Raw genomic sequence first — 27176 nt, forward strand, 5'->3', positions numbered from 1 at the left:
GAGATCCATGCATAGTTTTCTTTTTAAATACTCACTTTTTATGAACCTTTTGAAGACCCCTTATATAGACAAAGAAGACAAAGCCTTCCCTGAGATTAGACACCAAGCCCAGAAACTGGGTTTCTTAATTCAAAGGCTCTCACACTAGGCTGTTTTCAAAATTCCCCAGCGCTTAGGTTATATTCCAAACCAAGAAAACCAGAATCCTGGGGCTGAGACACAAACATTTGTGCCTTCTAATGCTCCCAGATGACTCTCCCGCCCTTGCCGAGGTTGAGGTCCACTGCTCTTGCTCTTTGCCCAGGGACTCCTCACAGCAGTGACAGATTCTCAATTCAAAGAACTGGAGGTAACCGTCCATCTCGCTGAACAGCTGCTAAGAAAGAACGGCCCATACTCATGAAGATGTATCTTTTCCTAAGCCAGTGCCTCGATGGGAAGATGTTTCCTTGCCTACCACTGACACCTGCTTTAATGCGGCACCAGTAACGGACACTTCCTGCTCTACATCATCAGCTTCTACCCTACTCTATCCCTGTGTCTCTAGAGTTGTGTGATATAAGAAAGGATATTGCATTTGTGCTTTAAATGGTTGCGTCTACTGTTAATCAGTGTCTTCATATAGAAAAGACAGCATCTCAAAAACATGCTTCTTGGGTTTTTAAGTATATATATTTTGCGTTGTATTTTTAAAAGATATATTTTGACAAATTCATAGGCATTTATTGTATAGAACAGGTAATTTTGAAATATGTAAACATTGAGAAAAGGTTACATTGAGCTAATTAACATGTGCTTTCCCTCATATACTTATTTTCTTCTAATAAGAACTTTTAAAGTCTACTCTCAGCAATTTCGAAGAATGCAAAACATTGTTAACCACAGTCGCCCTGTTGTACAATAGTTCTCTTGAATTTATTACTCAGAGCTACCCGAAATTTTGTAGCTTTTAACTAACACATCCCTCTCCCTCCCACATCTCACATGCTAGTTTAATAAGTTGCTTTATTAAGTTTTCAGACACTGGTCTAATAATCTTGCAAATTGGTTTCCTTTCCTAGCTGGCTGCTGCTTTGAGGAAGCCATGCCAAAGTTCTACTGCTTTGCTTCATTATCTGAGAAAGGGCAGACTAATCAAAATATCTGCTCACAAATTCTGCCTCCCTGAGATATGAGGAAGCCAAATTAGATAGCGCCTACAGATTCATAGGCAGATAACTCTGAAAATGTGATAAGTGTCATATTACTCCCACTTTGTCACTTGAACAGAATTTTGAGATAACTCATAGAGCCATGCAATTTCAGGAATAAGAAAGGTGTTTGGCCTAGTGGTTAGGCCTCCACATCCCGTATTAGAGTGCCTAGATTTGAGTTGCAGGTCTTTTTCCAATTCTAGCTTCCCATTCACGTGCACTCTGGGAGGGGGCAGCTGATAGCTCAAGTAGTTGGGTCCCTGTAATATACGTAGGACACCTGGGTTGAGTTCCTAGCTTCCAGGTTTAGTCTGACCTAGTGTGCAGGCAACTGGAGACTGAGCCAAATTATAGAAGCTGGATTGTGCTCCCTTCCCTCTCCCTCTCTCCCTCTCTCTCTCTCCCTCCCTCCCTCCCTCTCTCCCTCTATCCCTCTCTGCCTCTCTCCCTCTCAAATAATAAAGAAAGATAGAATTTGTAAACTTCCTAGACATCGTCAGGAAAATAGCGTTGGCTGGTTATTGTTTTAGCTGATATTTTATAGGACATAATTTATGGGCTTAATAAATATACTGCAAAGGAGACATCTTTACAGAGAATGGAGTCAGTCCAAGGAAACTGCTTACTTCCCTCTCAGGGGCTCTTTGTATCTTACATAGATGCTAATGTGAGTGGAAATTTCTGAAGTGGAACTTTTTTTCTGCAATATGTATAATCTGAGGCTGAGCTGAGAAAAAAGAAGGCCATTACACATGGCTCTTCCTCTTAAGTGACAGGGGACAAATTCCCTTCACTGGATAAGTTATTTGAAATGAGGCCCACCCCCCAAAAATCTAGGGCTGCCAGTCTGTTAGGAGAAAACAGAAAATTTCATGAAGGGATCTGTTTGTAGGGGTGGAAATGATCAGGAGGGCTTCATGAAGGAGGTGAGATGAGAGCTCAAGTTTGATGGGGAAAGTGGAGAGACTGGAATGAGTAAGGCACTGTTGTTGCTGTAGGCAGGATGTGCCTCCAGTGTCATTGGCTACAAGAGACTTGGATTAGATGAAAGCAGAAAAGGTGTTTGGGAGCCTTGGCTGACTACATGGGATTTTCAGTCGAGTCTTGACTAGCGTCATCATAGTAGGAGGCAGGCACTGAGGCCCACATCCTTGGGATTCTAGATGCACTTTTAGCCATTTAACCATTCGTGTGGCAAATTACTCAAGCATGAGTTCTAAGACTCTTAAATCTGTCCTCGTAATCTGTAAATTCTCTGGCTCAGTGCACGCAGGCACCATGAATTTCTCTCCTCTTTTGACTTGCCACTTTAAGAAACCAAATATCTTTTAACCAACAACTGAAAGGAACAAGAACACAAAATAATTAAGCAATCATAATCAACATAGACTACTTTATAGTCTAAAATAGTCACCAAATTTCTCAGAACAAAGGTAGTATAGAAATCCCAAGGAAAAGGCATGGATACATTTTGGATTTATCAGCCGCTGGATTATTTCAGCCACTTCCTATCTTGCTTGAGCTCTGATTAAAAATGCAATATGTCAACAATGACTAATTACAGCTTTAATGAATCTATTGTTTACTTCTTGGCAGTAACCTAATGATTCTCCTATGCCTTAAACTCACCTAGCATTTTTGAATATAAAACATTTATAGTTTTGTCTTTGTCAAGTTTCACCCCTGGCTGTTACTAGTAGGAAAAAGCCATTAGCGAAGAGACACAGACAGCTTTGACAACCTCTCCAGCTGCAGGGTGCATTTTAAAGTTTAATCAGAACAGAGCAGAGAGCAGCTTCGTGTGCTTCTCTCGGAGCCTGCTAAGGTTCCGGCAATGTACAGAAAGCTCTAGAGAAGGAGCATGGTTCTCAGTTCTAGGATATGCTTTAGAGTTGGTGGACAGAATTTTGCTGAATAACTATTTATGGCTTAGAAAAGTCATGCAGTGTACAAAAGTGTGAACAGTTGGCGGAAATGCTCTGAAGTGTAAGTGATTGCTACTTAGAATCTTGCCGAATGCTTTTGTCCAACTTTTCCTTAAATTAAAGGGGAACTTCATGTGCATATAGGAGGGATCTTGAAAAAGTTCATGGCAAATGCACACTTTGAAACACTACACATAGAACTCAAAAGTTTAATGTTTTATACCAAAATAAACTTTTATCTTAATTACATTTTCCCACAAATGTATTGAAATTCCCTTGTACTCTCTTAATGGTTCATACACATGATTACTGCACTGAGAAAGAATTGTAAATTCAGCAAAAAAACAAACACCAAGAGTTGGTATTCTTACAGACTAAGATGTGCTGTACAGCAGTTCTTGTGTAATTAGTTTTGTCTGTGCCTTTAGGAGTTGACCTAAAAGAAGAGGCAAGTCTGTGGCCTGCTGATGAAACACAGACTGGCAATGTGACATCTCATCTCTCCAAAGTCACCTCCTAGAGGCCTGCTCGTGGCCAAGGAAAAACATGACCCTAATTTCCATGAAAAGAAAATCTTTATATGGGTGCCAGTATTGTGGTGTAGTGGGTAAAGCCACTGCCTGCTGTGCTGGCATCCTGTACGGGCACTGGTGGGAGACCCAGCTGCTCCACTTCCTATCCAGCTCTCTGTTGTGGCCTGAGAAGGCAATGGAAGATGGTCCAAGTGCTTGGACCCCTGCACCCACGTGGGAGACCTGGAAGAAGCTCCTGGCTCCTGGCTTTGGATCAGCTCAGCTCTGGCTATTGCTACCATTTGGAGAGTGAACAAGAGGATGGAAAAGCTCTCTATCTCTCTGCCTCTGTCTCTGCCGCTGCCTCTCTGGAACACTGCCTTTCAAATAAATACATAAATCTTTTAAAAAGAATTTTAAAACATGTTTTTAGCTTCTGATATTTCTGAGCAAAAAAGAACAAATATAATTTACCATATTAAATCAACTATCAAAAGGTAAATGTTAACATTTTAGTGAAAACAAAATCCACAAAGAAGACAGTTGGCTGCATTTGATACATTCCACTTTACTGAAGATCCCTGATAGCAAAGAAATTTTTGAGAATCAATTTATTCTTACAAGGTCAGAGTGTTCTTCCTATGTGATTGCCATCAATTTTAAGAAGAAAAAAATCTAAATTTTTTTTTCACTATCTTATTTTCTAAGATTCTCAATTTTCTTGCTGGAATATGAGTCTATATTGATGGGTGCTGTTATTACAGTAAGAAGAATAACGGGCCGGCACTGCGGCTCACTAGGCTAATCCTCCACCTGGCGGCGCCAGCACACCGGGTTCTAGTCCTGGTCAGGGCACCGGATTCTGTCCCGGTTGCCCCTCTTCCAGGCCAGCTCTCTGCTGTGGCCAGGGAGTGCATGGAGGATGGCCCAAATGCTTGGGCCCTGCACCCCATGGGAGACCAGGAGAAGTACCTGGCTCCTGCCATCGGATCAGCGCGGTGGGCCGCAGTGTGCCGGCCGCAGCGTGCTGGCCGCGGCGGCCATTGGAGGGTGAACCAACGGCAAAGGAAGACCTTTCTCTCTGTCTCTCTCTCTCACTGTCCACTCTGCCTGTCAAAAAAAAAAAAAAAAAAAAAAAAAAAGAATAACTATAAAAGTTAAGTGCTTGTGTAGTAAATTTCAGGAGTTTAAATTCTAATCACATAGAATAACAAAATAAAAGTGGTTCACATTTGTTTTAAATATGAGTTCCTGTTTAATACATCATGTTGAATTAGACCACTGCCTTTCTCTGTTGTTACTCAGCAGTTACTGATCTAGTTCACATTTACACAACAACAAACATGAGCTAATATTAAGTCCATTGTCTTTCCTCCCAGTCAAGCAACGATTGGGGCTATGGTGTTGTACACCTTAAACCTTTCAACATCATCTGAAAAAGCTGATTTTCTCTAGGATTGAAATAAAAAAATTGGGGGCCAGCACCGTGGTGCAGTAGGTTAATCCTCCTCCTGCAGTGCCGGCATCCCATATGTGCACCAGTTCAAGTCCTGGCTGCTCCACTTCCAATCCTGCTCTCTGCTTGGCCTGGGAAAGCAGTAGAAGATGGCCCAAGTCCTTGGGCCCCTGCATCCACATAGGAGACACCGGGAAGAAGCACCTGGTTCCTGGCTTTGGATCAGCACAGTTCCGACCATTGCGGCCATTTGGGGAGTGAACCAACAGGAGGAAGACCTTCCCCTCTGTCTCTCCATCTCACTGTCTGTAACTCTACCTCTCAAATAAATAAAATCTTAAAAAAAAAAAAAAAAAAAAAAAAAAATCTAGTTTTACAAATCCAACTGAAGATGAAATACCTTCTTAGAATAATCACCAATCTCATCAAATGAAATACTTCATCTAGGGTAGGTTTACACTTTCAGAATTGATACAAATAAATAGGATAAAATAGGAGAAATGAGTATAAAGACACAAACTGAACCATTTTTTCTTCAACGTGACAGCACTGGTTGGTTGCATAGGGTGCTGATCGGAAGGGATGGGAAGGGCCACAGTGAGTGTACGCACCTGCTCAGGTGCATGCATATACACATGAGTGCACACACTTGCTCAACTGCACATGCATGATGGCATGAACACATGCACATACACATATGTACAAACAGGCACCTCAAGAATGTTTAGGGGTGCACACTCTAAGAGTTAGTGTTCTGTTTTGTCAGATGTGTCTGCTTTGAATGTGTGTGGAGCAGACCAGAAATACATACGATTTGCACTAAAATGTTATAAAATATACACATTTATTATTTGCTGAGAAAGAAGGCAGAGTTTAGGATTCCTTGTAAAAGGTGCCAGAAGGATACCACATACTATTAGCCTTGTTCAAAGAATTCTGACAGTACAGCCCTTCTGAGATTGGGCATTAAATGTGGTTCAGGGTATTTCAAAGGAAAGATCAATCCACTGCCTAGAACTCCATGCTGTCAGTGGTCTCTGATTTATGCCTTTGATAAGAACTAGTACAGCAAATAAATTTATGAGACCTCTGTATGCAGAACACTAAATCTAGGAGAGAGGGAGAAACAAAGAAGGAAATGGAAAAAAATAAGTGAGATAGTTAAGAAAAACATTGCAAAAGCAAAAATTATGGGATATTAGTTAAGGAATTGAAGATAGATTATGGATTTTGTCACTGGAATTAGTCTTCACAATAAACTTGTAACACAGTACCATTTATAAAGTACAAATATTAATATTCCCCCAGATTCATTCATTTACTCATTAATTCACTCAACAAACACTTTTGGGCACCTACTATGCATTTGCCACATAGAGTGTGGGGATTAAATGAAATGACATAGAACACTCTCCTATCCTCTCCATTCAAGACAACTGATACTTTCTGTCGGGTTCGTGGCGTGGTGCCTTCTTTCACCCTCAGAAGAGTCTTCATTTGGATGTACTATATGCTGTATGATCTGGCTCTGCCAGGGTACCTGCTAATCCCTAATGCCCAGTGTTTTTCTATTCCTCCAGATGGCTAAGTCACTGTGCCCTCCGCATGGAACTTTCCCCCACTCCCATTTTCACAGGCTCTTGCCTATTAACCATTCTTTCCTGGAGAGATTTTGCAGAACCCCTCATCTAAGTGTTCCAGGGTAAGATTACTGAGGAGCGAACCCCACTCAAGAGAATTATTGGTTCAATCCCTCACTTCTTTTTTTTTTGTTTGTTTGTTTGTTTTAGTTTTTTTTTTAACTTTTATTTAATGAATATAAATTTCCAAAGCACAGAATATGGATTACAATGGCTTCCCCCCCATAACGTCCCTCCCACCTGCAACCCTCCCCTTTCCCACTCCCTCTCCCCTTCCATTCACATCAAGATTCATTTTTGATTCTCTTTATATACAGAAGATCAGTTTAGCATACATTAAGTAAAGATTTCAACAGTTTGCTCCCACACAGAAACATAAAGTGAAAAATACTGTTTGAGTACTAGTTATAGCATTAAATCTCAATGTACAGCACACTAAGGACAAAGATCCTACATGAGGAGTAAGTGCACAGTGACTCCTGTTGTTGACTTAACAAATTGACACTCTTGTTTATGGCATCAGTAATCACCCTAGGCTCTTGTCATGAGCTGCCAAGGCTATGGAAGCCCCCTGAGTTCACTGACTCTGATCATATTTAGACAAGGCCATGGTCAAAGTGGAAGTTCTCTCCTCCCTTCAGAGAAAGGTACCTCCTTCTTTGATGACCCATTCTTTCCACTGGGATCTCACTCACGGAGATCATTTAGGTTTTTTTCCCCCCAGAGTGTCTTGGCTTTCCATGCCTGAAATACTCTCATGGGCATTTCAGCCGGATCCGCATGCCTTAAGGGCTGATTATGAGGCCAGAATCCCTCACTTCTATAGTTATATGGCCACTTTGCTACTAATGAGACATCACATTTTCTTCGACATTAACTTTTGATACACAGTAAAAGTCTGCACTTCAAACAAAAGTAACAATCATGTATAAAAATGGCTAACATTTCAAGAAGTGAAGAGAACATTGTCACCATAAGATGTGTTGTCACACAAAATGTAAATAATGGAGTGTGTGCAGTGCCATTGTTCTTGCTCCTTTTTTTTTTTTTTTTTTTTTTTTTTACTTGATTGTTCAACAGATGATGAACTGGTAAAGAACTGGGCTCTGAAAGCGGATCTATCCATGGGTGAATTTCACCAGTGTTCAGTTCTTGGAACCTACACGTTAGAGCTCTTAGAGTGGATCAGGAAATTTTGCACTTAAGTTCACTTGCATTATTTTTCAATTTCCACTTATTTTTAAAATAAAGGTTATGTGTGATCCAAAGGCAAACTGACAGAAAAGCCTCTTGTACTTTCCTATGTTGTTTTTCCATAGTTGCTTTCCAAAAGGGCCTCTGTAGAGTGTGTTGAGGTACACTAAAGAACTCGCTGGCCTCCATCACCTTCTCGGATACAGTGTGTGAAGTGCTCACCAAATAGACTCTCCTAACAGAGCTCGTGAAAAGAAGCGATGTCAAATGCATTAGGGCAAGAAGTCACCCAGGAGGAATATATTAACTAGTTGCAGCCATCGGTGTTGATTAGGTAAACTCAAACACCTTACCTCCCACAATCACCAAAACTTCCAAAGCAAGTTTTGATCGAACACCTAGTGAAAATAGGCACAGCATATTTGTTTGGGTAATGACAAGGAGGCAAAGAATGGGTTGGAACAGAGAATGTTTCTATCATTAAAATTTCTGAATGAGAAAGTAGAGGAGAAAGTTAATGTAGTAATTCAATGACCATATGGAGACACACTTAATTTTTAAAAGTGTGATGCCCCCATCTCCCCTCCCTTGCAATTTTGTTCCTAGCTGACCCAAAACATGCCATTACAAATTGTAAATATCTGTATTGTAACTCGTCTCAGCCCACATTTGTTGAACTATTCTGAGTCTGAAAGCTGCTGTAAATAATTAACCTGGGCAAACCAGTCTGCCCTTTACCAGTGGCATTTAATTGAATGTATAATAGTCTGCATTTTTGCTAACACACTAAGTCTGAAGCTATGGTTGAAAGATGGTGAGGAGTTAGGGGAGTAATATCAAGTTGTTCAGTTAGAATTTATAAAGGATATATAAAATGTAGACATATGATTCTACAGGTAATCGAAGCTAAAGGCATACAGCTACAAAAAATTCCCAAAAAAGCAGGCTGAAAATAATAACATGAGGTGAAAACACTGGAAGGAATATAAGGATTTTGCAAACACCCAACAAAAACTACACATCATTCCGATTTTGTAAGAGCTAGTCCTACAAACAAAAGTAGGTGCACTAACTATAATACACACAAAGAGAACACATTGTGATCATTCAAAAACAAGACTCAAGAAACTTCTGACCAATTAATAGAAGCAACAAAATACAACAAAGTTAACCTAGTTTCCACCTCTCTACTTCTACCATAGTCCTTAAGAAAACTACATAGTACTTAAAATCTCCATGTTGCTGTCACAGCATTATCCCTTGGATTCTGGGCCAAGACGCAATTCCAAGCTAGTGGAGTCACTCAAGTTGTGGTTTCATGGATTTTATTTTTAGCAGATCTACAACTTTCCATAAACTATCAGATGTCTAGCTCTTTCTCTGAAATTCATAGGACCTTAAAGAGTCCTTTCTTATCAACTTTGTACTGAATGTGAAGATTTCAAGTTCAGTTGATCTTCCAAATAAGCTTCATGCTAGACTGAGGTCATCAAAATGAGAATAATTTCAACTCCTATTGTAGCTCTAAAGTCTCTGATCCCATGACAACTCTGACCACACTGACATTCTCACATTGCCAACTACCCAGCATACAACATAGCTTCAGTCTTAAAAGAAAAGTTCAAGACAACTCAATAAACATTTACTGAACATTAACTACATGCAAGAGGCTTCCAAAATACTGTAAAGATGGAGATACAAACAGCTGAGCTGGGAACAGAACTGTTTCTTCTCTCCTCCTCGAGTTTACTGGAAGATATCATTATCAGGAAATGACCTTGAAACAGATACTCACATTGTGTTCTCTGACGTAGAAACTAGAATGGTTTTGTGGTCTCTCTATATCATGCATGTCAAAAAGCATGTCCATAAACGAAGACAAAGCAAATACCTGGCATTTAGAGGAATAAGATAGCCGCATCAAGTGTCTTAATTCAATTCCTTCATTTTAGTCACACATCAAGGCATCCATAGGAGACATGTAACTTAAGCTGAATGCTAAGGTTCATTAGCAAAAGGCATTCTTTCCTTTCCCCCTAAATCACCATCTGCAATTCATCCATTCGACTTAAAGACCCTCACGTTCAGGTGATCCAAAGCAGGTGAACTAACAAACACAAAATCCAGAAGTACCTTGTGAAGACTTCAACAGAGATCAAAGGTTCTTGAACCTGAAGGATTTTACCTGTGTGGTTTCTCTGGGCTAGTTCCCTGTTTAAGAAATTTTAGCTGAGATGGTCATCCACTGAGAAAGAGAACCAGCTGTTCAGAATCATTTTTTCAAATTAAAAACAGGAGTTTCTGAGTAGCATTAAGAAACTTGGAATCTCAAAATTAGGCCGGATTGGGATATGATCTTCCTTTGGAGTATGTGCTTCAAACCCTAGCTCCTCTAATACTATACACATGTCCTCAAATACCTCTTTCACCTGCCTCAGATCCCGTCCACCTGATGGGGGTGAGTAGGGAGAGCAGGGTTATACAGCATAGGGGAAGCACCTGTCATGCTACTCAGCCAGTGGAGAGTCCTGGAACAGCTGGAGATGAGCTTTGGGTATCATTTACTGCCAACAAATATTTCTTAGCAAATTCTGCATTTTTAAGTAATGGGTGTTTCAATTGCAAACACTCATTAATAGCATTTCACATTTTGTGCATTAAACTTAAAATAGAGAAGTAACATAAATATGTGTAATGCTTACTCTAAACATTCTACAATTTAAGTACTGATTTTTAAGTGATCATCAGAATATATTGCAAAATAAAACCAAATGTATATATTTGTCAAAACTCATTAAACTATTTACTTAAAATGGGTGTGTTTGTTGTGCAAATTATTCAATTGAAAGCAATTATTGAAAAACATGCTACTTCCCAAAACAATTCTATGAGATTTTGATGAAATTGGTCTGGAGTGAGCAGCTTGGTCAGGGGGAGTTTTAACACTATGCCAGGCATGGCTCACTTGGTTAATCCTCCGCCTACGGCATTGGCATCCCATATGGGCACCAGTTCTAGTCCCGGCTGCTCCTCTTCCAGTCCAGCTCTCTGCTGCGGCCCGGGAGGGCAGTGGAGGATGGCCTATTGCTTGGGCTCCTGCACCTGCATGGGAGACCAAGAGGAAACAACTGGCTCCTGGCTTCAGATCGGCGCAGCGCCGGCCGTAGCAGCCATTTAGGGAGTGAACCAACGGAAGGAAGACTTTTCTCTCTGTCTCTTTCACTGTCTATAACTCTACCTGTCAAAAAAAAAATTAAAAATAAATAAATAAAAAACACTATGACAGGCAAATCTAATGAAGATAGAGGTGGTGGTGGGGGGAACAAAACAAAAAGCAGATAAACAATATGCAAGACAATCTGAATAGTAATTCTGGGATGTTAGTTTAGCAAATAGATTTCAAGACACCCAGCTAAACTTATTTCAGATAAAATAAATTTTTTGAGTGTGCCTTTGTCTCAAATATTGCACAGTTAACTAGATATCCTGCATTTTATTCTGCAATCCTAAATAGTATGCTAATTCTTGTACAAAAAAATGGGGGAAATTGGGGCTGGTACTGTGGTGTAGTGGGCTAAAACTCTGCCTACAGTGCCAGCATCCCACATGGGCACTGCTTCTAATCCAGCTGCTCCTCTTCTGATCCAGCTCTCTGCTATGGCCTGGGAAAACAGTAGAAGATGGGCCAAGTGCTTGGGCCCTTGCACCCACGTGTGAGACCTGGAAGAAAATCTTGGCTCCTGGCTTCAGATTGGCTCAACTCAGGCCATTGTAGCCATTTGGGGAGTGAACCAGTGGATGGGAGACCTTTCTCTCTATCTCTCCCTCTCTCTGTTTGTAACTCTACCTCTCAAATACATAAATTAAATATTTTTTTAAATGGGGAAAATGAGAATGCATTGTACCTAAGTGAATATTAAATACACATAAAATAGATTTTTTTGAATATTTGCTTCTGGTCAGGAGAACTAAGGCAGGAGACAAGGGAAAAAAGAATACTCTTTACTGTGCACTTTGTGTACCTTTTGAATTTTTAACCACATGGATGTTTTACTTACTTATAAAACAAATAAAATGGTAAAACTTAAAAAATAATTTCAAATAGTAGCTAAAAATCAATATGGGGAAGACAAAACTAATACATGTTATATGTTTAGAAAATCAACTGATAGAAATTTGCCCAAATTCTTTATTTTATTAAACTCTGACTCTTCCATGTAGTTAAATGTAAGTAAAATTGATATTAACAATCACTTGTTGAGTTGCTAAACTATAATTCAAATTAATATTAGTAACCTCCAGTAAGTTAATATGCTCGGCATATATATATATATATTTTCCTCACAATAATCCTTGGGTTTGGCAAATGAAAAGACAAAAATTCACAGAGTATGTAATTTGTCCAAGACCACACAGTTAATAATTGGCAAGCGAGGGATTTAAAAACACATCTGTCAGAATTCACAACTTATAACTTTTAACACAACACAACACAACACAACACAACACTCTTGCTGTCTTCCAGAATATGTATTCCTAAAAAGTCCTTCCTGAAAAGCAGCCAGGAATGATTCAAGTAGTTAAGTTCCCTGACACCCACATGGGATACTACATGGTTCCCAGCCCCTGGACTCAGTCTGGCCCAGCTCTTGGTGCTTTGGTCATTTAGGGAGTGAACCAGCTGACGGGGTATCTCTGTCTCTGACTCTCTCCCTCTGTCTCTCTCTCTCTCTTTGCCTCAGAAACGAAGGGAGGAAGGAAGGAAAGAAGGGAGTGAGGGTGGGAGGAGGGAGAGGAAAGAAGGCAGGAAAAGATAAATGACACAGGGATGAATCTTCTGTTTCACTGTTTTTAAGTAAATATACAATTATACTTCATTTTGTGCAAAGCTTATGTTGCAGTAAAGATATTTATAAATAACATATTTGCAAATGTAATCATATTTAGAATAAAACTGAGAGTGGGCTTTGTAGACCAATTATCTGTTAAATGCTATTTCAGAAAGAAGGATATTTTTGTAAATGACCAAACCCAATTCACTTGGTTCTAGACAGTATACAAAATGAGATCATTTAGAAGTTAGCTAACCACCCTTCAGAAATAGGGCTCTGAAAACAAAAGATTACTGGTGGTTTATATGTGAAGTGGACATTTTCCTAAATTATGAAGGATTTACCTAGTTAGATTCAGTTTCTAACTTGAGCCTACCTCTAAGATAATTATTGTTTTAAAAGAACAAGTAAATATTGGCTAGGGAGAAGCAGAATGTCCCTTAACTTATCAAAGCAATACTATTTTCCTAGCTTATCAGAGGCAGGAATGTGCTAGAGGGCTTAATTTTCTATTTTTCTATTCTATTTTCTATTTCTCCAAACTCTGTTTTTGGTCTGTATATTCTATACATTCCCAAGTGATCTGCCTGCTTTATAATGCAAGTGAATGTAGGGAGTGTGAAGAAGGATGTTTCTTTTGGATGTGACTATTGAAAACTAGTACTGAAACACCTTTGAAGTTAACAATTTTAGAACAAGTTGATAAAAAGCTATCATTACATTGAGAGGAGATCTACAGTTTCACTGTGTGAATAGTTGTCGGGAATTCTGACCAAGGTTGGGATGGGAGTGGTCCTTAGACAGAAAACCAGCCTTTTCCAGTGTTTTCCAGCTGCCATGAACAATGCATGGGGAGCTTAAGGCAAATTTTGATTTACCCATATTCAATCCTTATGCTTTCTCCCACTACATTTCAACACTGCCAGCAGGAAGTATTATGACTTCAAATCCAGGCTTTTTAGAAAAATCAACTCATTAATGAACACTTAAAATAACGCCTCCCCCCCATCATCACCTCCATCCTCATACATGCTGCTGGTCACTTGATGGCTAATAAGGCAGTGTTGCCACCATCTTTACTTGCAAGTGTTTGTGCCATTATCTGAATTTTCTACCCATTTTCTTCTTTATTTTTTATAGAAGTGAGCATTTTTTTTTTAAAGAACAAAAATAAGACTATAGATAAAGTGCTGGATATCATTAAAGATTGTGTCTAATAATCACCAAGTACTTGAGGATTAGCTTGTCATACCCCCCAACCCCCAACATAAAATTTTTGATTATTTTCACATATTTGATCAGTAGGTACTTTACAGAATGCATTGAGTCCTGGTAAGGGACTGCCTGCCATTAATCTGCATAAAACTCATATATTATTCCAATAAATCAAATTGCATCTCCATTTAATCATATTTGTTATATCTAATTGGATCAAGTTTTTTGTTTACTCTTCTTGATTAAACAAAATAAGGGAATCAAATTGTTTGCATGTTTTATGAACTATGATGGTTTAAATGGTTTTCCATTTTTCTGAAGCCCTAATATTTTATTTCCTGTAGGTCAGCGGCCTGTTTTCACTTAAATGTCTTCTTCCACAGAGTCTGAGGAAATATATGCACATCTATTTCTGAATAAATTCCATAAATTTTCCCCCTTTAATATTTTAATGATATGAAGGAATAAGACTCAATATAAAAACTATACACAAATTGCTAAGTTATGAGACAGCTATAAACACACACTTAATTTTAGAAACTCTGAAAAGATTTGGATTTATAACTGCATTTGGAAAATGAGGATGATCTAAGCTCAAGCATTCCAGCATCACAATCAATCCATGAAATATGTACAAGATTTAAATGAATTTATAAGATTTTGGTCAATCTTTTTTGTTTGTTTCAAGAAATGTTAACATTATTAACTATTTGGGTCAGTATTTTGTACCATCCTCTGTATCAGTAGTAGGATAAATTAATAAACTAAAAGTGGACAGAAGCTTTTAAAAGAACCAAGGACTTAGAGTTGGAAATCTCAGATACAGGGGAACTTAGAAATGTTACTGTAAAAGTGAATTAAAAGACAAGATTATTTTGATACAAAAATATTGAAATCCATGTATACATGGGGTCTACCAAAAGTCTGTGGAAAATGCATATTATGAAAAACCATGTATACATTTCAAAAATTTTTCCCACCCAAATAAACTTACTTTTTAAATTCATTTTTAAACAAACTTTTTGAAGAGTTTCATATACCTAACCTCATACTTAACATGATATTGCTAACTAACATCATGTTCCTATTGGAGTAGTGTGTTACGGGTTGGATATCGCAGCCTGCCCCATTTCTCTGGGTAACCACATTGACTCTTTAATGCATGGCAAGTTCAGATGTGTTTTTCGTACAACTGGTTTAGAGGTACAAACAGCAGTCTGCTCAACACATATCCCTCCAATTTACCAGAGAACTGAGATTTCCCACCATTAGGACCATGTCATTGGATGTACTCTGGATTTAAATGCTAGCATAAAATGTGATAGAAAGGCATTTAATGTCATAGCCCCAGCAACATGCATAACTGCCCTTGTAAAAATGCCTTCAGAGAACAACAAAATAGCATCTGTGCTTTGGGTTTTGTTATCTCAATAAAAAAGCAGTCATATAAAATCCATTTCTACCTCATTTATAAACATCAACTGTTTAGAAACATTGTCCATTATGTACTTTGTGCATAAAGCTGCTCTTAGAATGTACTAATAGAAAAAGTGTTATGCCCCTCAAGTGTTAAACTTTCATTAGTCTGATATAGAAAGTTATAGCACTCCTCTTCCTTGTCTTGCCTTGCCTGAAAACTGAGAGTTCAGAATTTTGTTCTAATGTAACAGGCATCCAAGTTTCTCTGGTTGAACTACATTCCCTATTTCTACTTCTGGACTACAAGGCTTGCTTCTTGCTTGTTTTTTATTCTTCCTTTAGGTATTTGCATATTTGTCCCTAACCCTAAACTTTTTTTTTTTTTTTTTTTTTTTGACAGGCAGAGTGGACAGTGAGAAAGAGAGACAGAGAGAAAGGTCTTCCTTTTGCCGTTAGTTCACCTGCCAATGGCCGCCGCGGGCAGCGCGCACCGCGCTGATCTGAAGGCAGGAGCCAGGTGCTCATCCTGGTCTCCTATGGGGTGCAGAGCCACAGCAGAGAGCTGGCCTGGAAGAGGGGCAACCAGGACAGAATCCGGCGCCCCAACTGGGACTAGAACCTGGTGAGCCGGCGCCGCAAGGCTGAGGATTAGCCCCTAACCCTAAACTTTCACAAATCTTTTCAGAGAAGGAAGTAAACAGATTCTTGTTACTCACAGAAGCCGTGTTCCATGAAGCCACACAAACATGGAATTGGTGAATTTTGAACCATGACTCCTAGAACACATATAGGGTGGGCTTTCTTGAGCCTCTGGCCAAAACACTTTCATCAGATGTTCAATATGTAATCACGTTATCAATGTGTTTATGTTTTAAAGACGCTATGAGACATCTATTTTTTGTTTCATAATATTGAACTGAAGGCCAATGTCATTCTAATTCATGCCTGAATAAGCTAGTCTAACACAGGCACTTTCTCCAAAAGGCACACCAACGCCTCCTTGCCCTTAAAGACACTGGACACACTAAACTTGTGGACCGTTTTAAGAAGCAAAACCACAAGAATGTGAAAAGTAAGGCATTACGTGGATCGTGAAAAGGATGCTTCCTTACAGTAGGAGAGCTAAAACAAATGTAGAGCATCAGTTTGTCTGTCCTCCACTGAGAACTTGTGAATTGGGCAATTCAAAGTCTTCACCCTTTTGTGCATGTCTGCAAATAATTGAGTACTGATACAGGGTTTACAAATAAACGTATGGAGTAGGCAGATTCACACACATGCAATCAATGAATCATAGTATGTTATGTCAAAATTAGCATTATTATATTCTAACTAATTAGTGAGTAGAAGGGAGGCACTTGTAGGAATGGAACTGATGCTGGCTACACTTCGATAACATTTTAGGAACAGGAGAGAGGCCAAAGCAAAGAAAAGAGAAACTGATCCAAGGAGAGCAGTCAGGGAGTTCCAAAAGGGGCTTAGGTCCATGAGGAAAACAAACAAACAGGAGAAACAAGATGGGGCATTAAACTATTTCACAATTTTACGTCTTTGCTATTGCAAAGTGACTATTTTGTTACATCCACTATGGCACAGCTAGAGGAATTCAGGACGTTTTTCTTCCAAAATAGATTCTTAACCTAAACTTAGAAGAAAAATGCATCAGGCTATATAACCAGGTGTTGTGGTGCTTTCTTTTCTAAAGGAGAAATGGTGTAACACATAATGAGCTTTGGCCAACCTGTTAGTGAAAGTTGTCACATCAGGTTCAAGTAGATATTAATCCTTGCAACACTGATAATGAAAAATATTACTATACTATCCCGCCCACCTCTGAGCCTGTGTTTTCCCAGTGACACTAACATAAAAATGCTCCCTAAACAACAGTTCATACTAAGGCAGGTTAGGAAAGACACATGAATTTTGTAGGACTAATGACACTCTATCAGCCTATTCAGTCAGTGTTGCAACATGGCAGGCTCTTAGCAAATTTCTACCTAAGAAGTAGCTTAAATTAAAAATAATAAGCTTGTAAGTGAAAATTCAGTTGATTTCCTGTCTGTACTTGGATTGCCTTGTCTTCAACACTAGTTAAACCTCATGGGTCTTTCATTCAGTGAAAATATTTTTTGGAATTGTTATCACCGAAGGACTCTGGAGGTATTTTAACCCTCATCCACTTGTTATGGTTGGTGACTAATTCAATGTATTTTTCCACCAAGCTATGTCCTGAAGGGAATATTAATGGAGAGATACACCATAATCATATGCTGTGCTTTGTTCATGAACTTGGCTCAGTTCTTGCAGTTGTACCCTTTCTATCTCAGATTCCACCCTGTTTAATAGGCACCACGCCCCTCTTCTCTGTAGCCATCTCAGGCTTATGGAATGATTTCTTCCTGTTTGGTGGCGCCTACCTTTCCTGTTCTTCCATTAGACTGTAATCCTATACCTGTTTGCATGGACAATCCACACAGATAGCAGCAAATAGGGAATGATGGCTATGAAATTCGTGTTTTTCTTAATAAAAACATTGTAAAATGGATTATCTGAAGAGAAAAAAGATACGTAGTTTCAGTGCAGACAAATTTTATATAATTTGAAAAAATATTTCCAAGAAGACTTTCATAAATATCTCCTATTTTAGTTTGGAAATAATCTCTACGTTACCATATTGTGTTTTAAAGTGCTGGGATTGAGTAGATTGACCTGGTCATGAAAATGTGTGTAGTTTCCAAATAAGCTAGTCTGCTATGCTTTCTTTTATAATTGTTTGACATAGGTCCCCTGGCCCAGTAGACATGCAGTACATACACATCAGTTTGGATTAAATGTCCCTGTTACTTTGATTGATTAGCAGGTGCCATGATAGTTGTTCACTGTGTTTAATATAAACCATAGTCCCTGGGGAATTAGAAGAGAAAGTAGAAAAGGGAGGGCAAATATATATCCCTGCCACCATTTTAAAAAACTACCTCAAGTATAATTTATAATGAGTCAGAAGCATCTTCTTAATATTGGGTAATTTAACATTCCTAAAGAAAAAGCTTTATTCAAAAACCTAAAATTATAGGCAGGTTATTATCACAAAGTCTTAAAAAGTAGCAACTCTGCAACCTGTATTATCTTAGCAATTCCTGTGATTTTTTTTAAATCCTCAATTTTAAATCATTTTATTATATAAGTCCATTCATGGCTGGTAGACTGTAAATTGGACTGAATAGAACATCAGTGTCTATTTCTGAAAGTAATAACTCAGAGGGCATTATAGTGATAAGGATTTCTCTAACATTTCCAAAATCAAACAAAATATTCTTTTCTTTTCTTTTTCTTTATTTATTTTTTTATTAGACAGGCAGAGTTAGACAGTGAGAGAGAGAGACAGAGAGAAAGGTCTTCCTTTTCCGTTGGTTCATCCCCCAATGGCCGTTACAGCCGGCACACCCCACTGATCCAAATCCAGGAGCCAGGTGCTTCCTCCTGGTCTCCCATGTGGATGGATGCAGGGCCCAAACACTTGGGCCATCCTCCACTGCCCTCCCAGGCCACAGCAGAGAGCTGGACTGGAAGAGGAGCAACCGGGACTAGAATCCGGCACCCATATGGGATGCCAGCACCACAGGCGGAGGATTAACCAAGTGAGCCACGGCGGTGCCGCCCCCTTTTCTTTTTATTTTAAAGATGCATTTATTTATTGAAAAGAAGAGCCACAAAGAGAAGACTGACAGAGAGATCTTCCATCCACTGGTTCACTCCTCAAAAGGCCACAATGGCAGAAGCCAGGAGCCCTGAGCCCCATCCACATGCCCTATGTGGGTTCACAGACCCAAGAACTTGAGCCAGTCTCCATTGCCTTCGTGGGTGCATTAGCAGGGGGCTGGATTGGAAGTAGAGCAGCCAGGACTCAAATGGGCACCCGTATGGGATGCAGGTATTGTAGATGGTGGTCTAATCCACCATGTCACAATGCTGATCCCACAAAAGATCATTTTGTATCATGAATCTGTGAGCATGGCCATTTAGTTTGCAAATGTGGACTTGTTGGGAGATCCTGCATTTGTATGTAAGCCCATTATTATTCTAGTTCTAGATAGCTGAAATTAGCTCTGGGGGAAAATGCCACCATTCTTAATGAAAAAATGGTCAGGCTGATTCATGAGTTCCTATGAGAAGTACTTTAGTCTGCAGATTACTGCAGCCTTTGCCACCTTACCAACTGAATGTATTTACATGCACTTGCAATGTTTACCTACAGATGGTAGGTAATGCAATGTCCAAGACACACACACAGTCAAGTATTTTGAAGAGCATGGGTGAAGAAGCTCCAAATTGTCTATGATGGCAAATTCACTTCTTGAGGATGACTTCAGAGACTGTGCAAAAAGACCAAGAACTTTCTAAAAGAGGGCATAGTAACCAAGTTGTCAGACCCAGAGTTCTAGATACTTGTTGAATGGTAGAGCTGTTGGTGCAATGGAAGACTTGAAGGGGAGGCTCCTCCAGAAATTCTAGGCCATAAGAGCAGCATCCGCAAAGGCCACATTAGCTTTCACTGATACAGTTCTTTGTTTCTCTAAAACTATTTTTAAGCCTGGAATTTCTAACATTAGGCATTGGTTTTAATATTCCTCACATGTATACCTGCAAATGCACTTACTGGGGACAGTAACTTATGAGTCATTTTAGCCATAGCTACTTTAGCAGAAATTAATTCATCTGAAAGATTGGTCAAAGAGCCACTAATTTCCCACACTGGAAGAAGCAAATGGCACTAAGCACCGTAGAAAAATATCAAAAGACAGAAAACAGATGGGCTCTGAGATGAAGTTGCAAGAGAGAGTGATTTCACTCATAATTTGAACTAAAAAAGAAAGCTCTTTGCTCTACTCTCATTGAACCTCAAAGAGAAATGACTCAAGAAGATGATCTTCCATGATAAAACAGATGCATAATAAAATTGCTTGTTCAGACAGGAATTTAGGCACCTTAGGGAATAATTGGCTTTATAAAATGTTTTATTATTGGAGCCAGCATTATGGCTCAGCAGGTTAAGCCACAGTCTGCAACACCAGCAACCTATACCAGAGAGGTGGTTTGAGTTTCAATACTCCACTTCTGAGCCAACGCCCCACTAATGTGCCTGGCAGTGCTGTGGAAGATGGCCCCAGTGCTTTGGTCCCTGCCTGTGGCCTGGAAGACCTGGATGGAGTTCTTGTTCCTGGCTTCTGCATGGTCCAGTACTGGCTCCTGTAGTCATTAGGAGAGTAAATAAGCACTTGAAAGAGCTCTCTTTCTGTGTCTTCTCTCTCTGTGTGTTTTCTGCCTTTCAAATAAATAAGAAAATCCTTAAAAATTAAATAAAAAGCAGATGAACAAAAAGCTACATTATTTCCTATTAAGCAGGAGAAGCTACGAATATATAATTTCTCCAAAAAAATCCAAAAAAGCATTTTTGCTTACACATTTTAAAGTTTCATGACAAAAGCAACTATTCTTAAGAATATTATAGGGTCCAGCACTGTAGCATGTCGGGTAAAGCCACTGCTGGCAATGCTGGGATCCCATTTGGGCACTGGTTCAAGTCCTAGCTGCTCCACTTCTGATCCAGCTCTCTGTTACGGCCTGGGAAAGCAGTAGAAGATGGCCCAAGTCCTTGTGCTCCGGTACCTGCGTGGGAGACCCCAAAGAAAATCCTGGCTACTGGCTTCGGATCAGTGCAAATCTGGCCATTGCTGCCATTTGGGGAGTGAACCAGCAGATGGAAGACTTCTCTCTCTCTCTCTCTCTCTCTGCCTTTCAAATAAATAAACAAATCTTTTTTTTTTTTTTTTTTTTAAAAAAGAATGTTAGAGATTTGTTTATAAATACCTTTAGAGTTTTGGAAACTCATCATTGGAGTGGATATCATAAAAATATTCACTTCTTTCTTTAATTCTAGCATCAGTTCATTGTAGACCCAGGTAATTTTAAAGTGAAAGGAATGAAGTGGTATTTTCTGCCTGGAAGCCAAAATGATATTATTGAATACCCAGTCTGCTGCTGAGATTTTTCTTTGATTGCACTGGATTTGAGGGATGCTGTTAGTGTCTGAGGATGCTAGGTAATACATTAGCCCAGTACAAATGCCCTTACTAGATAAAATCTTTATTTCTGCATTTTTCTTCCCTTTTCCTTGGGACCTTCTAGGTTGGAGAAAGCACAATATCTATATCATTTGGTTCAATTTTGTCTTTAAGTCATCCCAGCCCAATTTTCGGTGATTGTGTTAAATGAAACTGGACTCAGAGAGATTATTGCTAGAAAGGGAAGAATATTTGCTTACTTTAATCCTCTGAACTTTTTTATACTTTGCATGTATAAGGTGTGAATATCCTGAAATTTTAACCCATTATATGTAAAACATTATTTTAAATAAAAATAATAAAAATTTGTAAAACTGCTTATTAAAACCCAATGATAAAGCTTTCGATGTTCTTACATAATTGCCTACACTTCAAAACTGGTCCATTTAATGGATGCATACTTTGGGTGCTAACACTTCAAAGCTGAAAATGATGGAGCTTATTGTCCTTATTTAGTCAAAGGTTCAATATCAATGTAACTTTTCACCCCCGACAACCATGTCAAACAGTCAGCATTTAAAGAAATTCACAAATGTTCATATAGGTTGTAAGAGGACTTGTGATTTTTCTTCCTATTTGTTATTATATACTCACATAAGTCTAAAAATTCTACAAGAGATTTATTCTCATATTATTAGGTTATCTATCTCAAGACTCAGTGAGAAAAAAATGCACTAATCTTTCCCAAGGGGACGTGAAATATTGATGAATTTACAATTGGGCATAATTTAGAAGAACCACAGTTGAGTAGTCACTTAATGAATAATGTAAGTAACCAAATACTTGAGGAGAAAAGAAGGATTAAAGCCAACATGGTTCTAATCAAAAATCTTGACTGAGAGATTTGTAGACATGGAGTATATGTCTCACTCACATATGAGTCATTTAAAGTTGGGGGAGATTTTGCTTTTCCCTCTATAATAATAAGAACTCAAATAATTTGGATGTTGGCATATTAAAAGGAGATTTTATGAAAAGTGCATTTGTTAAGAATCAGATATCTCAAATAATGAATCCACAACAAAGAAAGCTTTGCACATCTGAAATCCAGAAAGAACAGAGAATGTCTCAATTAGACATGCAAGCATGCAGTATGTTCTCATAGTAATTCTTTAATAATCAGAAATACTTATGATGGAGGGTGAGAAGGAGCCCCAAAACAGTTGTGTAAAGAATTACTGTAAATGTAAGAGAACATTCTCCAACATTCTACAGTGAACTAGAAAAATTTTTAATATGAGGATGGAGTGGCAAAGATGATTTAGAAATAAAACTTTCCTTAATTTGGTCAATCATTAGACACATTTTTACAAGTCAATCACTTGACAATATATTACATATTTTGGAACCTACCAAAAATCATTACTTTAATTCTTATAGAACATCAAAATGCATTTTGCTATGCCTTAATAAGTAGGTTTTGAGGTTAAACGTCATAAATTCAGTCATGGCAGAGCTAAAACAGAGCTATTGAGTAAAATGAAGACAGTAGGAGTAAATTTGCTCTTAAATTAATATTGGGAGGCTGGCACTGTGGCACAGTGGGTTACAGTCCCAGTCTGCAGTGCCAGGATCCCATCTGGGCACCAATTCAGGTCCCAGCAGCTCCATTTCTGATCCAACTCTCTTCTACAGTATAGGAAAGCAGTAGAAGGTGGCCCAAGTGCTTGGGCCCTTGCACTCTAGTGAGAGACCTGGAATAAGCTGGCTTTGAATCTGCCTGGCTCCAGCACTTGTAGCCATTTGGGGAGTGAACCAGCAGATGGAAGACCTCTCTCTCTGCCTCTGCCTCTGCCTCTGCCTCTGTTATTCTGCCTTTCAAATAAATAAATGTCTTTTTCAAAAAATAATATTGGCTGGATGTCAATTATTAGAACATGATAAGGATGAGCCTGAATCAATAGATGTAATTACTTTAAAAATCTGTTAGGCTTCCATTCTGAAGTACAGATCATATTCCTAATTGAGATGGGACTTCTAATTTTTCACGTGTTGGGTTGGAAGGAATATATGCGAATAATTATAGGGAAGGAATGTTATTTAATGTGGTTGTCCCTTTGGAAGGGAAAAATTATATCATATTCAGAAACTAAGAACTACAGGCATACGTCCTTTCAATTTAAGAACAACATTAATTATGAATACATATAATTAGATAATAATCTTGCATTTCCTCTAAGTCCTTCCAGAACTTAAATGTCAGTATCAGTAAAAGCAGAGGAGTTTGTAGAAAATATAGGAAGTCATCAGTTCTATCCTCTTCTTCCTTCTTTCCAAGGTCTCCTTGAAATCCAGCACCTGGTCTCATGGATTTTATCAGTATTTACCAGTTACTATTCCTAGCCTCTCTTGAGAGGTCTACATTTCAGAAGCCAATTTATGAGTGCATCCGACTGAATGACAAGAGAGACCTCAAAAGCAGGACATGTTCCCTCAACCTGCTCTGCCTATTCTACACCTGGTTTCAATGTTGAGGATCATTATTCCCCTTCCAGTTGCCTTCTTAAAGCTAGTAATTTAGACTTCAAAACAATTTCTCCTTTCCCCATATATCTGGTGGATGCCCACTCTGGTTAATTATTTCTCCAATCTAACTTCTCTTTTCCCACTTTTGCAGTCACTGAGAAAACTTCAGACTCTTAAAATTCCCACTCCTACCTCATGTCTGTAGAGTTTTAAACTCCTTTAAATTTATCCTCCTCTTTATTACCACAATCTGCATTCAAATCACTAAACCAAATCTTACAAGCTCATATTAAAATTATGTGCTCATGTATCTTTTCTCAGTTTAAGTTCTTAAGAGTAGGAAATATGATGAGTTCTTAAAAATTTATATAAAATGCATATTATAAAAATATTACCTATCTATTTCTAATTTTTGTACCAAAGTAAACCTATATTTTAATTCCATTTTTATGAATTTTTTGAAGTAAATTCATATGACATATTCATCATTACAACCAAAGTACCAAATGTGGTTAGACACACAGTACACACTTAAGGAATTTTTAAAATAAAAGCTTCAAACAGACAAAAGTTATACCAGAGAGTAAATTCTTATTATCAGGGTTTAACATAGTGAATAGATATTTTATTGTAATAAATACTATTGTCAACTTTAACCAACTTGACATTTTCCCTAAAGTTTCTATTGTAAAAGTCAGAATTTATACTCATCAAAAAATATCAATAATTCTTGGATTTCTTATACTCTTTCTCTTACATAATTTTTTTTTAAAAAGATTTATTTATTTTACTTGAAAGAGTTACACAGAGAGAGGAGAGACAGAGAGAGAGAGAAAGAGAGAGAGAGAGAGGTCTTCCATACTATGGTTCACTCCCCAATTGGCTGCAATGGCCGGAACTGTGCCGATCTGAAGCCAGAAGCCAGGAGTCAGGAGCTTCCTCTGGGTCTCCCACGTGGGTGCAGGTGCCCAACGACTTGGGCCATCTTCTACTGCTTTCCCAGGCCACAGCAGAGAGCTGTACAGGAAGTGGAGCAGCTGGGTCTCGAACCAGCGCCCATATGGGATGCTGGTGCTTCAGGCCAGGGCATTAACCCACTGAGCCACAGCACTGGCCCCTCTTATGTAGTTTTTAAAAAAAATTTCCACAGACTTACAAGAGTTGTACATATTTATGTGGTATTGTATGATGTTTTGATAGGTGTTTACATTATGCAATGTTTAATCAACATAAATATATTTATCTCTTCAAGTATATCTTTGGGTCAAGTGACCAGTATAATACATGTTTACTGTGAAAAAAAAACAATTAGAAAACAGTTTTGACCCATTTTTAACCTTTCTATTCTAATTTCTTTTTTTTTTTTTTTTTTTTTTTTTTGACAGGCAGAGTGGACAGTGAGAGAGAGAGAGACAGAGAGAAAGGTCTTCCTTTTGCCGTTGGTTCACCCTCCAATGGCCGCCGCGGCCAGCACGCTGCGGCCGGCGCACCGCGCTGATCCGATGGCAGGAGCCAGGAGCTTCTCCTGGTCTCCCATGGGGTGCAGGGCCCAAGCACCTGGGCCATCCTCCACTGCACTCCCGGGCCACAGCAGAGAGCTGGCCTGGAAGAGGGGCAACCGGGACAGAATCCGGCGCCCCGACCGGGACTAGAACCCGGTGTGCCGGCGCCGCAAGGCGGAGGATTAGCCTAGTGAGCCGCGGCGCCGGTCCTATTCTAATTTCTATACAATTTTAATAAACATGATTCCCAGAAAAACAAGATAAACAAAAATATTTCTACTGGTTACAAAATACTGTAGTACAAACAGAATAACTTTCTTTGAGTATATAATTAACATTTATGAGTTTTAATTGTTTGTTTTCTATTTTGAATTAGCTCTCTGTTCTCAAGATGTCAAACCAATACCTAACTTACGTGCTAGAATATTTACTGTATTGATTTTAGAATCAACTTTACTGCTACACCGCAACCTTTGTTTCACTAAAGTCACTCTAATTCCACATCTGCTAGAAACTGGAAGAGAACTAGTTTCTGGTTCCTTGACCTTATGCACTAGTTCACTTTAAAAGTTAAAAATGTACTTGAAACGAGTGGATGCTGAGTCAGAACCATGAAAGAACACTTGATTCAAAAAACAGTTGGGAATTAGAAAGCAAAACATTATAATTCAAGGGAAATTCATCTTCATAGAAACTCAATTATTATCTTGTAGTCATTTTACACAAAAAACACAATATAGAATTAAAAGAGTCCCTTAGCACTTGCATAAGAAAACAGATGCATACTTAGCTTCTTCGAAGAAAAGTGTGCAGAGGAGAACAGCCTGCCAGGTACTGTAACTACCACTGCAGGTCAAGCTGTACTGAACGAGAGTCCTCACATTCCACTTTCCATTTCACCCTCCCACACTTCTTTGTAGTTTCGGATGGAACAAATTCTCATTAAGTATGTAAATTTTGCAGCAGGGACAGGGCACTAGAATTTAAGGTGTCCAGAAGTAGTGCTAATGAGGTCCACATTCTACTTTTATTTGCTTGGTTTTCCTAGTAGCTAGGTGAAAAATTAAAATCTAAGTGAGGGGAAATTGTAAGGACCAGTTTCAAAATAAGTAGCATCTGAGGATGGCCAATGGGATCTCAGGAGAAAAGCAAAGCCAAAGTTGCTCATTTCATTTTATTGGTACTATTTAGTCCCTATCAACCAGCATTCCATTTCCAACTGATGATTAAATAGGCCTTTTATATGATAACCCATTGACCTTGTTCATTATGTCTTAACTTTAGTTATAAACATGATAATATTTTCACTACAGTAATTTTTCCCCTAAGGTTTGTAGCATTGTTTTCTGCATGGCTTCTATAATAGAACCCATTGCCTCTGAACCTTGACAGGTGCAATTTGAGTATAAGTATTAGTAATCTTAGGGCTTATCAAGAGCAAAGATTTCCTGGGATAGGGTAGGCATATGAGCTGGGAATAACAGTTTTCATGTGGTTAGTTTTGGTGTCTATCTTCAATTCATTCAAGGAAATAAGAAATTAACAAACTGATCATGTTGCTTATGTATTTTGCAGCATTTGGGGATAAACTTCAAAAAATCAGAGGCTTAAATTAATCCAAGAAGATACCTAAGTCAATATGTGGCAACTATTGACACCAGAAAAAGTTTCTAATTTTTTTAAGCACGAAGAGATGCCTA

At 38.7% G+C, this 27176-nt stretch overlaps 1 protein-coding gene across 7 annotated transcripts in view; it reads right to left on the minus strand.

Moving 5' to 3' along the window:
* RAB27B (RAB27B, member RAS oncogene family) overlaps positions 1-27176 on the minus strand; it is a 190168-nt gene that overhangs the window by 35762 nt on the left and 127230 nt on the right. Inside the window, exon 1 of one of the 7 annotated variants that reach the window (XM_089305102.1) lies at positions 10106-10322. The exons of 3 other annotated variants lie outside the window; for them this stretch is intronic. Coding sequence is in view for 1 of the 4 variants with exons in the window: in XM_089305099.1 (XP_089161225.1) it covers positions 9716-9717 (2 nt within the window). In the remaining 3 variants the exon portion in view is untranslated. 3 more of the 7 variants (XM_089305100.1, XM_089305101.1, XM_089305099.1) reach the window with 3 other exon arrangements.

This window comes from Oryctolagus cuniculus, chromosome 10 (genome assembly GCF_051225735.1).
Source record: "Oryctolagus cuniculus isolate XC-2025 breed Fujian yellow rabbit chromosome 10, ASM5122573v1, whole genome shotgun sequence".
Lineage (NCBI taxonomy): Eukaryota > Metazoa > Chordata > Mammalia > Lagomorpha > Leporidae > Oryctolagus > Oryctolagus cuniculus.